Source organism: Chinchilla lanigera, unplaced genomic scaffold (assembly GCF_000276665.1).
Source record: "Chinchilla lanigera isolate Chin_1 unplaced genomic scaffold, ChiLan1.0 scaffold00084, whole genome shotgun sequence".
NCBI classification, from domain to species: Eukaryota; Metazoa; Chordata; class Mammalia; order Rodentia; family Chinchillidae; genus Chinchilla; species Chinchilla lanigera.
This window is the reverse complement of record NW_004955485.1, coordinates 7,101,952-7,114,090: the sequence shown is the minus strand read 5'-3', so window position 1 is coordinate 7,114,090 and position 12,139 is coordinate 7,101,952. Positions and strand designations below refer to the sequence as shown.

Here is a 12,139-nt window from a genome sequence, read left to right as displayed (position 1 = left end):
GCCGGGTCTGAGTGCGCAGGCTCCGACCTCCACCTGGCAGTGGGGCTGGTGTCTTGTCAGGTGCTGTTGCTTGTGAGTGGGGCAGACTGGGAAGCTCGTGGTACAGTGATGTGGGTCATCCTCAAATGCTCAACAGCTGCAAAAGGTGGAGGGGCAGACAGCAGTCAGCATGTACTCTGCTGCCCTGGGCCCCTGCCTCTTCTTGTGCAGAGAGCAGGGGTCTGTGGTGCCCGGTGGCGTGTTTAGCTCTAAGCCCACCTGACTACCCCCATTGGGTTTTGCCTCTCTTGCGTGTTCTGACCCAAGAAAGAGCAGGAAGTTAGCCTCACTGCCCCCACATCAGGTGGTGTTGGGCCGGGGCTCTGTTAGCCTGCTGTTCTCTGAGTGGCCCTGTCCCCGCAGACATGGATGTCATCGCCAAGTTTGCCCAGCTGGAGTTCCAGCTGGGAGATGCAGAGCGGGCCAAAGCCATTTTTGAAAACATGCTGAGCACCTACCCAAAGCGCACGGATGTCTGGTCGGTCTACATCGACCTGACCATCAAGCATGGCAGCCAGAAGGAAGTCCGGTGAGAGGGGAAGACTGCTGGGCTGCTTCCTGGGGTGAGGCGGGGCGGGCAGGCTCCTGGTTCTTTGATTTGATCCGGGAGAAGAGCTCTCACGGGACTCGGGAGCCCCAGTGGGAGAAGCCTGGGGCTGGAGCTGGGGTCACACTCCGCACTGTGCCTCGCTCTGGTTGTGCAGCGCCTGCACGAAGTCTCGCGTGTGTCCCCCAGCATTACTGCAAGGCAGTGAGGGCTGCAAGTGGATAGACTGAGGCTGGGAAAGAGCAAGCACCTGGCCTAGGTCTTTCTGTGAGGGTTTTTGGGGGGCTAGGAGATCGAATGTAGGGCCTTTGCACTGACCTACATTTTTAGCCCTTTAAAAAATTTTTTTTTGCACCAGGATCTCAGTTACTAGGTTCCCCAGGAGTGGTTGAAATCTGTGATCCTCCTGCCTCCGCTTCCCAGAGCGCTGGCTTGCACCACCACGCCAGGCCCTTTTGTCTGTTTTAAACATTGCTTCTCTCAGATCCATACCTGTTTGTGTCCCCCCATCCCATACCTTTGTCCTCATACACTGGTAACTTTAGGAAAGTACATCCTGTGGCTTCTATGAGTGTATGGCACGCATTTGGAAAACAAAGGTGGTGGTGTTGCACACACACACTGGGCCATCCAAGAGTTCATGATGATAAAGGTGGGTGAGGGGCTGGGCATGGTAGTGCAAGGGTGTTATCGCAGCACTCAGGAGGCTGAGGCAGGACGGCCATGAGTGCAAGGCCAGCTTGAACTATACAGTGAGACCCTGTTTCAAAAAACAAAAAGGGGGACATGGGGTTAGTGGCAGTACAGGGACCCAAAGCCAAGAGCAGGTGGCTGAGCTGGCCGGGACTCATGGGGCTGCTGTCCTCTTCCTCACAGCGACATCTTCGAGAGGGTTATTCACCTGAGTCTGGCCCCCAAGAAAATGAAGTTCTTCTTCAAGCGCTACCTGGACTATGAGAAGCAGCATGGCACTGAGAAGGATGTGCTGGCGGTGAAGGCCAAGGCCCTGGAGTACGTGGAGGCCAAGAGCGCCGCGCTGGGGGACTAGTGTCTGGGGCCGCGCGGGGCCCAGTGCGGGCCAGCCCAGCTCTGTGCGGGCCCCTGGGCACGCGGGGACTTGCTTACAGCGCTGCTTTTTCTGCAGCACCCTTAGCGAGTTCGGTCAGGATGAAAGAGAACCTGCGGTTGTGTGTTTGTACATCCCCCCTGTTCGGTTTGTTTATTGAGAGTGGGTGGTGCTGTGGATGGACCCCAGGGCCTTGCACACTCCAGGCAAGTGCTCTGCCTCTGAGCTCCACGTCTGCCCTTCGAGGTTGAGTTCTTCTGTGTGGTTGTTTTATGGACTGTTTTATGTCATCTTTTTCCTCTGAGCTTTCCCTGACCGAGTCTGAGCTATCCGGGAGCTCTTCCATGAGAAGGGACTGAGTTCTGTGCCCGGGAGCAGAGTGAGAGCAAGGGAGAGAGGACAGCAGGGGTGGTAGATGTTGCGGGGAGCCAAAGGCGGGGCTGGGTACTGGACCGCAGGGCTAATTCTGTCCTGCTGAAGGCGGCATCTGCTGCCTCGTGACACAGCCCGGTAAGCTCCCCTCGGAGGGAGGCCAGGCTGCCTCTGACCCTGACCAGATCAGATCGCCAAATCCCGTTGCCTAGAGATCTCACCCCAGGCGTTCCCTGCACCGCCACCGCCCCGTGGTCCATTAGCCCTGTCCCCTCCCACAGGGCAGGACCACACCCACTCAGACACCGGACACCAGGCTAGTCTGTTACAGTAAGAAAAGCTTTATGAAAATTTAAATATATAAAACAAGGCCAGAGACGTACAATGAAGGCAGCTTCCCAGCAGCACGCCGCCAGGCCCCTGACCTGGGCAGTTAGACACAAGTTAACTGCAGGGTCCGAGCCTGCCGGTGAGGCCACTGTCACTCGGCTTTGCAGGCTTGGGGCCTCAGCGTGGAATCCCACAAGCAGAATTCATCTGTGCACTGTCGAGTAAGGACCGGGTCTGGGAAAGGGTTTTTCCAAAGCAGTGAGCCAAGGAGGCTGGTGGAAACGGTTTGGGAAGGGTCTGCAGATCCAACAGCCCTCCGCAGAGCCGCCCTCCTCCCCGCTAGAGCTCTGCGGCCCACTGCAGCTATACCCCTTCCCCTCGACTTCTGTCCCAGAAGCAGGTTGAAGAAAAATCCTATCTGGTTCCGACGTGAGTGGGCTTCAGCTCAGGGCCAGGGAGCTCCACTTGCAGAGCGAGGTGTAAGGGCCCTCAGGAGCTAAGCAGGGTCATCTCCACACCGTCGGGGGCCCTGCCGTTGCCCACGAGGCCCTGAGCCCACTTGTGCAGGCGGCTGTAGAGCGGGAGGCCCTGGTTCTCCCGGTACAAGTAGACCCCAGTGATGGCGTTCCATTGTGGCCGCGGCTGTGTGCCCTCAACCGGGAACTTGGCAGCCAGCTCCTCATCGTCCTTGTTGAGAGCCACGAAGCCGAAGAAGCGGCGCACGTTGTTGGCAGCCAGCACCCTGGAGTGTACCTCTGCTGTGCGCTGGAAGAGCTGGTCCTCGTTCGCCCGGTACTGTGCCCAGTAGGCCTCCTGGCGGTAGCTGAGTGGCGAGCAGTAGTGCTTGAGGCACTTGGTCAGGAACACCAGGATGGCCACCACACCGATGAGCAGCCACCCAAAGAGCTGGCCGGAGGACAGGCAGGGTCAGGAGGGGCTCCCCACCCACACAGGAGGGGGCAGGCCCCGACCTCTTGTTCCTCCCTGTTACTTGCACTTGTCTTGGCTTTTTTATTAAATTACTTTGTTTTGAGATAGTGTCTCACTACATAGTTCAGGCTGGTCTTAAACGCATACGTAGTCCAAGTTGGCCTGGAACTAGCAGTGATCCTCCTGCCTCAGCCTTCTGAGTGCTGGGATGACAGGTGTGCAGCACCACGCCCAGCTTCTTGCCCTGTTTTTAGACTGCATTTTCTGCATCAACGTCAACGCCAAGGCTGACTCCCCTCATCTCACCCTGTCGAAACCTAGCTCAACGCCGGGGGCATAGCTCCAGGGGTTGTGTCTGCTCGCTAGCACCACACAAAACAAGCCCCCACTGCCAGGCTGGGATCAGGCCACCTCCAGGATTTCAGAGGCCCTCTGGGAGCCGTCCTCCCCCTGAATCCTTCACGACTTGGTTCCAGTCACACCACTGCTGTGCCTTGTGTTGAGGTCACCCGTGCACTTGCCTCTAACGCCCGGGCGTGAGTGTGCTGAGGGCAGGACGCAAAGACACGTTTGCTGCTTTGCAGAGATTGGTGGGCATTTGTGCACCTGGTAACCTTTTGTGTCTACCACCTTCCATCTGGGCTGTCAGCAGCCTGTCTCTGGCCGCTTAGGTTTCTTACGTTCTCAGGACAAGAAAGGATTGAGAGAATCCCCCGCCTCTTCCTGTCTCCTCCCCCTTCGGCTTGCGGCTTTCTCCTGTCTCTTATGCCCGACCCCCTGGAGCACAGCGGAGGCTGCTGTGGGGGTCAGGCAGCAGCTGTCTCCTAATTCAGCCCACCGTGTCCTTCCCCAGGGGACTCCTGTCAGCCGGCAAGTGCTAGAGGCCGAGTCGGCTGGGGCAGGTATGTGTTGGTCTCAGCCCACAGTGGTTGTTTCTGCGGTGGATTGCAAGGTAGCATGTGCAGACCAGCAGGGTCAGAGGCATGCACCTTTCCGTTTAAAGCTCTTAGGGCCAAGGTTGGAGCTCAGTGGCAGTGTGTGTTTTGCAAAACCAAGGCCCAGCCCTGAATTCTCAGCACCAAAATTCTCACTAACCTTGACCCTTGCCTACCAAGCTCCCAGTCCCAGGCCAGCCAGCTCCCGTGAAGATCTAGTCGCTAATGCGTTCCCAGAAACCGGAGTCCCTGAGGGCCGACCCAGAGCCTCTGCGCCAGCTACTGCCCAGGGAGGAAGGAGTTCCCTTTGTCGGGTGCTTACCTGGGACTCGTACTTGAGCCTTCGGCTGACCTCCTCCCGGAAGTCTGACAGGTTGGCTGGGCCCTCGCCACAAGGGAACCTGGCCAGGATCTCCGAGGCGTGAGCTCGAGGGAAGCCCTGTTGCCCAGCTGTGAGGGAGGAGGGGTCCACAAACTCGCTGAGGGCACAGACATAGGCCTCCCCACGCAGCAGAGAGATGACAGACCAGGTGATGGGGGCCACGGCTGCGCGGCCCAGGATGGAGCTTAGAAGCAGGAAGTTGGGGGCAGCTGAGCAGTTCTTGGTCCTCCGGTACTGGCACTCGGTGACCAGGTTCCAGGTCTGGTTATTGAGGATGATGCCAATGAGAAAGAGTGCCAGGGCGGGCACGCCGATGGCTGTCAGCCCGTACAGGTAGTTCCGAGCCGGCGAGCAGGGGCAGTGGAAGGCCACCACGGAGAACAGCTCCTGGCTGCCCACTGTGCCGAGGGCCACCAACCCATTGAAAATCATCACATCCTTGCTCTTGAAGAAGAGTGACAGGAAGCGGAAGTTCTCTGCGATCAGGGCGGCCATGGTGACAGGTGGGCTGGGGCAGAGGCAGGACCGGAGGCCGAAGTGGGTGGGTCCGCGGTCCCAGACAAGGAGTGCGGGCAGAGGTCACCCGCAGGCTGGGCGAAGTTGTGCCATTTCGTCACCTATGGCGGCTGGCCTGGTGTTTCCTACGGAATAGCAGACAGCACAGAGGCTCAGGAGGATGCCTGTGTGGGAAGGCTGGGGAGGAGGAAGGAGCCCAGGCCCTGGGGAAGGGGTGGGAGCAGCTGTCACGTGTGCTCCTCCGTGCCCTCCCCACGATCCCTCCCTAAGCGGCTCCGCCAGTTCAACCGGGGAGGGGGCGCTTCCCGAGGGGAGCCACTAGCCAAGGTCGCAAGTAAGAAAGAGCTGGGACTGACTGGCTTCTCTGCCTCAGATACTTCAGGTCTTCCTACCACTAGCTTCCTTCCCTTGGGGCGGGGGTGAGGGTGGTACTAACGCTCGGAAGCCCCGAGACCTCGTTTTGGAGACCTCGGGCTCTCCACACACTTCACGGCTACTCAGGACCCCAGTGTGCTCATCTGTGGAAAGCAGGTAAACACTTCTGGTGCTAGCTGTCTTCCTAGGAATGCTGGAAAATAAATGATACCTAGTAATCGTCCAACGCGTGTGGCCCTGCATTTGCTCACCCTGTCTGGTCTTCACGGGGTGGGGGATTCAGGGACCAGGCAGGAGATGAAGGCCTGAAGAGGGTCAAGTGCTTTGCTCGAGGCCAGGCAGACAGAGGTCCCTGGGCGGAACTTACGACAAAGACCTAAGGAGCCTGGGGAAGGGACCAAGGTGAATCTGAGCTGGGTTAGAGCTCCACCTTCTCCAGCTCCTGCTCGTGGGTCCCTGTCCCATCCAGTTCCACCCTTCTCAGCTCCAGGCCTGGAGCCGGCCCACTCACTTGCCAGCGAGGAGAAGCCCCTGTGAGGCTGGGCCCCGTCTGTCTGCCAGCCCTTCCGGAGCCAACCCTTTGGCGGGTGGTGGTCGGCCTACAGCAGTCAGGAAGTGGCGGACGCCTCAGGCTACCAAAAGGCTGGGCCCCACTCCTTTCCCAGGCTCCACCCACGGTGCCAGAGATCAGGCCAGGGTGTGGTCCCCAGTTCCTTCCCATCGGGGCTGGAAAACAGGACTCCCCCGGGCAAATGGAGCCATGGAGCCGGGGAGCCGGGGAGCTGAGGGAGGAGCTGGGGAGGTGGAGAGAGGTGGTGCAGCTGTCTCCTGCCTGCACCCGCACCTCTTCCTGCTGTCACGGCCTCCAGGCCGCCCGGCCAGGGCCACGTGGTCACCGGGGAAATCTGACTGCCCGGAGGCTCCTGTCCAATGCCCTGGGAAAGGGACCTGGCTATATTTCTTAAGATAAATGTATTTTCTGCCCTCTTCCCTTCTTTCTTGGTTTCTGGGTACCTAACTGGGTCCCCACAGGGCCCCTCTCCCCACCCAGCGTGGGGTATGAGATGGCGGGACGGGGCAGTGATAGCGGAGGACAGATCAGGCCATCTTCCAAGACTTCTGCCAGACACTGGTTACTATTGGTAGGAGTGGAGCTCTTTGGGCACCGAGGCCCAAGAAAGGCCCCCCTCTAGGGGTGCAGGACTCCAAGCAGGGGGCCTCTCCCGAGGACAAGCCCTGTGGGCCACTTGGGACGGGCCCTGAGCCAGGGACTCTGCTGAGGGCCTCCCCAGCCTCTCGGGCCCTCTGGGCCGCCTGTGTGGCCCTGCCCTGCGCTCTGGTGACCGGCCGCACCGGCACACCCCGGGGAGGGGCCCTCCTTACCTGGGTGCAGAGCATCTGTGCGTGGCTTCTGCGGGGCTCTCGGGCAGGCGGGCGAGCGGGCCGTAGGAGGCACAGACACGGGAATCTCCAGGCAGGCGCCGGCCTGAGGGCTGGCTGCACCCCAGCGTCCCACTGCCCACCCTGCTCTCTCCTGCTGGCTTCGGCAGGGGCTGGATGTTTGAGGCTTGTGGGACTGTCGTCTCCACAGTTTTACGTCTAGGCGTCTACAGACACATTTAACTCCATAAAAGAGAAGGAAGGAGTGGGACGAGCATGTTCGCCAGCGAGTGGAAAAACAGCCTGGGGGAGGAGGGTGGGGAGGGGAGGGGAGGAGGCAGGGGCGGCGCCAGGGGAGGAAGTGGGGAAGCGGGTTTGGGTTTTCAGCTGCTGGCCCTGGCCCCTGGCCTGCTCCTCGAGCCTGTCCTACTTCACCGCACTCTCCCCACCGCGGCGGTGGGGCCCACGGAGGACCTCAGCGGCACCCAGGCAGGGCCTCTCAGGGGGTCGGGCTGGGCTGCCCCTGTGCCCCTTTCACAAGCTCCCCTGGTGGGGCCCACCGGGCAGAGGCTGCTGGAAGGAGCCGAACAGGAGGCCAGGCCCCGCCTGCTCAGACCCTGCCCCTCTGAGCATCCTGCCCCAGACGCAGCTCACTCCCAGGGGCTGCTAAGGGAGCCGGGGTTCCCTGAGGCCCGCGCAGAAGGTCGGTGGGAGAGGGACCAGTGCTGCTTTGCTTCTGTTTGCTTCAGATCCTGCCTCAGTGCCAAACACGGGCCTAGTCCTCCTCTGAGAGCGCCCTCCCTCCACCCTCACCGCCACCCTGAGAAGCAGAATTCTGACCACCACCTCAGACCCAGGGCTCCAGAGCTGGGGCTCCCGGCCCTGACGGAGCTTAACCCTTTCCTTCCCGTCTGGCCCTGCTGTTGCCCTGGGGTTTGGTTCCCCTGCAGCCCTCCAAGCCCACCGCACTCAGGGACCCGCCCTCCCCGCACATATGGAGATCTTGGTTCAGGGCGCCTGGCAAGTGAGGGCAGCCGGAACCCTCCCAGACCCAAATGGGCTGGAAGATGAGCAAACAGTAGGCACCACGTGCCCTGTGCGTTTCTGTACATGCCCACGAGGTAGGTGCCCTTACACCCAGATGAGAAACTGAGGCACAGAAAATGAAACACCTGGCCAGCAACGTGGTCTGGAACTGGTGGAGCCGGTGCTGCCCCCCGCTCCACCCCCGACGGCTAAGCGCTTCCACTGCAGGCAGCGTGTCCTCACCTCCGGGAGGCTGCAGGGCACGGGAGAGGCCCCTCAGTCCCGGGTGGGTCTGTGAGGGAACGAGGAGACCTCATGGCCTGGTTTCCCATGAGATCGGGGTGGGGGGCACTGGTGTGGTCTCCAGGGACCCGCACGCGAGGCCTCCTGTACTTGGTGTTATGTGAACACAGAGTCCACTGTGACCACGGGACCACCTAGCCCGGCCTCCCCACTGGCCCTGGCCCTTGGCCTGTTATTTTATCCCCTGTCCCTCAGGCCTCGCTGCAGCTGAGGGCCTGTGTCACCTCATGGCCCACCTGGGCCCACTCGGCCTCACCCAGGGGACTCTGACCAAGACCATGAAAGGGCTGATGGCTTCCCAGTCCCTGAACCTAGGGGAAGAGAAAGCTTCAAAAGCCACAGAGAGGCAGGCATGGTAGCCCATGCCTATAATCCCAGCACTTGGGAGGGTGAGGCAGGAGGATCATAAATTCAGACCCAGCCTGGGCAATTTAGTGATTCAGGAAAACCCTGACTCAAAATGAAAAAGTGCTGGGATTGTAGCAAAGGCCCTGGGTTCAATCGCCAGTAACAAGAACAAATTAAGAAAAACAGTGCCAGGCAGGAGCAAGTCTGGGGCACCAAGCCTGGGAGGCCTGAGAGGAGAGAGAGCCAGGGATTAAACCAGCCCTCTGGGAGGGGAGGCCAGGTGCTGGCCCTCTGTCCTGTCCCTCCAAGCTTCCCACCCTTCTAATACTGCTCAGGGGCCAGCTGCCCAGGGCCTGCAGGGCGGTGTCACAGTGAGGATGAGGTGCCCGCCATCTCCAAGGCTCCCTTCTCACAGGGGCAGCTGGGAGCTTGGGTACGGGGAGCCACCCTGGCCCCTGCCAGCACCAGTGCCTTCGTTCTCCTGTGTGGCTTGAGGATCTACACTCTGCTGAGGTAGGTGGCCACCTCCCTGCGTGGGGCCCGGGGCCCGGCCCCTGCCCAGCCATTGCTCAGCAGCGGCTGCTCCTGGCCCAGGTGCAGAGGAGGTCTGCACTTGTGCCAGCTCATGAGCAGCCTGTTCATGGTGCCTTGGTCCGTGATACCGCGAAGCTTGTCCCTCTCCTCTGCGGCGCCATCGGTGGGGCTGTGGGCAGCGGAGGCCGCGGTGGCAGTGGCCAGCGCCCCGTGGGCGTGGCCCAGCTCCAGGTCATGGCTCACAGCCTCGAAGAACTGCTGGATGCAGACCTTGGCGAAGGCCTTGGCGTGCTCCGTGCAGGTCTCATCGAAGAGCTTGCGCTCGATATCAATGTAGTGGGACCAGTACTTGCTTTTGAGGAAAGCGGCCTGCGTGAAGCAGGGCCGCACCGAGCGTACCACGAAGGCCAGCAGCGTGGTCAGCAGCACGAAGGACCAGCCCAGCGCCTGCGGGGATGGCAGTGTCAGCGGGCCCTGGCCGCCCCCTGCCAGCCTCCCAGACACCCCTGGCACTCTTGGGCCATCACACGGGACAAGTGTGAGACCTGGACAAGTGACCTCACCTCTTGCCTCCATTTCCACGCCTGTGAAATGGGCACGTAAGGACCCTCCTAGCGGGAAGGACAGCGTTCCGTGGCAAGGGACTCAGGGTCTGGGCAGCAACTCCAGAGCATGGATGGAGACTGCCTGGGTCAGGGTCCTGTCTCCACTGCTTGCTACTTGACCAGAGCCAGAGCCTCCGGCTTCTTTGTGTCTGTTTCCTCACCCGGAGAACGGGCCTTGGGGTACCTCCCAGGGCTCTTCGGGATGACAGACTTGGCAGCCTGCTCACTAGCTGTGAGCTGTTATCCTGCCACGAGAACTAGGGGCCGGGCTTTCCTTCAGGACGCCTTCCCTGACCTGCCTTCCCTGATCCTCTCCCGCGGCCAGCACCGCTCTTTTGGTTCTCGGGACCCACAGCACCAAGTGGGCACCTTCTCTGTTGGGACCCTGAGCTGGGTCTTCAGGGGACCCCGACCAACCAGACGAGCACTCAGACTCTGCCAAGAAGCACAGGACACTTGGTGAGAACTCAGCTCTGTCATAAACCTACCGTGGGGCAAGGGGAGGGGCAAGGGGAGGGCCCCCCAGGTGCACGGAGTTGCTTGGCAGGTTGGAATGGAGATGCGGGGACAGGCGAAGGCCTACAGCAGGGCCCAGCGGGGAGCTGCGGAGCACGGCTGGTCTGGGGGTCGGCAAGCTACTCAGCGAGCTCATGGGCACCAAGAGCGGCTGCGTCCTCTCATGGTTCGGCTGATGCCAGAAACCTGATTTCCGTGGAAATTCCTAGTCTGGAGGTGAAACCAGTGAGTTCTAAAGTTGACTTCAGAGCCGAGTCTCCAGAGGCCAGCTGAAACTCAGCCGCAGGTCCGGCAGCCGGGCTCTGGAACCTTTCTGCATGACGTGGAGGACGCCGCCCTTGCCTGGGGCCTGGCCTGACCTCACCAGAGCCCCCAGGGCAGCGGTGGGCCCAGAAGGCCTGGACACTCACGTGAGACACTCCGGAGGGGCCTCTGGGTGGTGACAGGGGCCTGACCAGACAGGCCCAGTGAGGGGAGGGCTGTGCGCTCACCAGGGCGAGTCCCAACGCTCTTCCTGCCCACGCGGGCGGCCCAGACGCCCGCTCTCTGCCCAGCGGTGGAGAGCACGCTGCCAGGTGGTCCTTGAGGTCATCCCGATGGTGTGTCCCTCACCCATGTGCGCCTTCCCAGAGCACCCAGACCCTCAGCCCGCCCCCAAACAGGGAGGCGCCGGCTGGGGGTATTTGCCAGGGAAATGTACCCAAATGGCCTAGCCACCCACCAGCCTCACCCGCACCTAAGCCTGGAGGATGAAAAGGATGCAAATTGCCTGCTCCTGGGCCGGGAGTGGAGGCAGGAGGAGGTGGGGACGGCCAAGCTGGGGGTCTGTCTAGGGACCTCAGGGCAGACGTGGCCCTGAGCAGGCTCTGCCCTCACGTGCCCTATCCCCACTCCACTGGAGGGGCGGTCACACGGGGTGGGTTAGGGCCTTCCCAGCGGCTCCCCGTTTTGCAAGGAGACTGGGCCCCTCACCTGGGAGATGCAGCGTAGGTAGCGCACAGCCACCTCTCGGGCCAGCAGCCAGTCACCATCATAGATCTCGGGGCAGGGAACCCGGGCCAGCAGGCGGGCGAGCTCAGGAGCAGGCAGAGCGGGCGCCAGGCTGCCGTTGCCCAGGGCAGCCACAGGTACAGCGGTGCAGAAGGCGCAGAGGAAGCACTTGCCATCCAGCAGGGTGACGGCCACCCAGACCACGGGGGCGATGAGGGCCCGCTGCGCCATGGAGCAGAACATGTAGCGCAGGACGGCGGGGTCCTTGGCCCGGCGGCCCAGGGGCCGCTTCCATTCCTCGGCCAGCATGGACACGTTGTTGTTCAGGACCAGGCCGAGCAGGAAGAGCACCAGCGGCGGCGCCAGCAGGATGCCCACGCTGTAGGCTGCGTTGTAGCCCGGCAAGCAGGGGCAGTTGAAGTCGAAGGCTGAGTACATTTGGGCGCTGGCCAGCGCCATGATGCCGCAGATGCCGTTCATGAAGGACTCCTGGTTGGACTGCAGGAACTGGAAGATCATCCGGAACTTGTCCATAGCGCCTGTGCAGCCAGCGGCCCTCCCCACCTCACCTCTGCCTCTGAGGGGGCTCTGGTGGCCCACGGGGCGGCCCCCTCATGACTTGGACCTCCTGGTTGGGACTGGCAGAGCTCAGGGCGGTGGCCGAGGTCACTGTCGCTGTGAGCACCTCCCAGTCAGGTGCCGAATGAGAGGGCGCAGCCTGGCCAATCCTCGGGTGCAGCAGGATCGCGTCCCTTTGCGTCCCTCCTTTGTCCACCCCCCCTTCTCCCTCCACAGCTGCCTCTGGTCCTGGGAATGCAGGAGGCCACACCTGGTGGGGGCCAGCTCCCTGGGGGTGGGGGTGAGGGCAGGCCGGGCACAGGCAGGGAAGCTGGCGGCTCTGCAGGGCTGAAGTTGGAGTCCACGGCTGCTGGGAGGCAGCTGGCC

General features: G+C 61.6%; 3 protein-coding genes across 4 annotated transcripts in view; 1 reads left to right on the top strand and 2 right to left on the bottom strand.

Moving 5' to 3' along the window:
• The window catches only part of Pdcd11 (programmed cell death 11), a 41,598-nt gene extending 38,211 nt beyond the window's left edge, over positions 1-3,387 (top strand). For both annotated transcript variants that reach the window (XM_005403811.2, XM_005403810.2), the window contains exons 35-36: positions 403-568; positions 1,463-3,387. In XM_005403811.2, coding sequence (XP_005403868.1) covers positions 403-568; positions 1,463-1,634 — 338 coding nt within the window. In that variant the 3' untranslated portion in view covers positions 1,635-3,387. The remainder of the gene's footprint in view (positions 1-402; positions 569-1,462) is intronic.
• Calhm2 (calcium homeostasis modulator 2) lies at positions 2,346-7,165 on the bottom strand. The gene is made up of 3 exons (XM_005403804.2): positions 6,876-7,165; positions 4,542-5,242; positions 2,346-3,260 (listed from the first exon to the last, which is right to left on the bottom strand). Exons 2-3 carry the CDS (start codon positions 5,094-5,096, stop codon positions 2,844-2,846), a joined length of 972 nt encoding a protein of 323 aa, XP_005403861.1. The 5' UTR covers positions 5,097-5,242; positions 6,876-7,165; the 3' UTR covers positions 2,346-2,843.
• Positions 7,166-8,694: 1,529 nt separating this feature from the next.
• Positions 8,695-12,032, bottom strand: Calhm1 (calcium homeostasis modulator 1). The gene is made up of 2 exons (XM_005403805.2): positions 11,177-12,032; positions 8,695-9,530 (listed from the first exon to the last, which is right to left on the bottom strand). The coding sequence occupies exons 1-2, from the start codon at positions 11,726-11,728 to the stop codon at positions 9,048-9,050; spliced, it is 1,035 nt and encodes a 344-aa protein (XP_005403862.1). The 5' UTR covers positions 11,729-12,032; the 3' UTR covers positions 8,695-9,047.
• Positions 12,033-12,139: the final 107 nt, after the last annotated feature.

Excerpts from the sequence above, each read along its gene's own strand:
- Calhm2 (XM_005403804.2), bottom strand. The coding sequence starts at position 5,096 with ATGGCCGCCCTGATCGCAGAGAACTTCCGCTTCCTGTCACTCTTCTTC. Across the intron at positions 3,261-4,541 it reads GGCTCAAGTACGAGTCCCAG|CTCTTTGGGTGGCTGCTCAT; the intron begins GTAAGCACCCGA and ends TCCTCCGGCCAG.
- Calhm1 (XM_005403805.2), bottom strand. The coding sequence starts at position 11,728 with ATGGACAAGTTCCGGATGATCTTCCAGTTCCTGCAGTCCAACCAGGAG. Across the intron at positions 9,531-11,176 it reads ACCTACGCTGCATCTCCCAG|GCGCTGGGCTGGTCCTTCGT; the intron begins GTGAGGGGCCCA and ends CCATCCCCGCAG.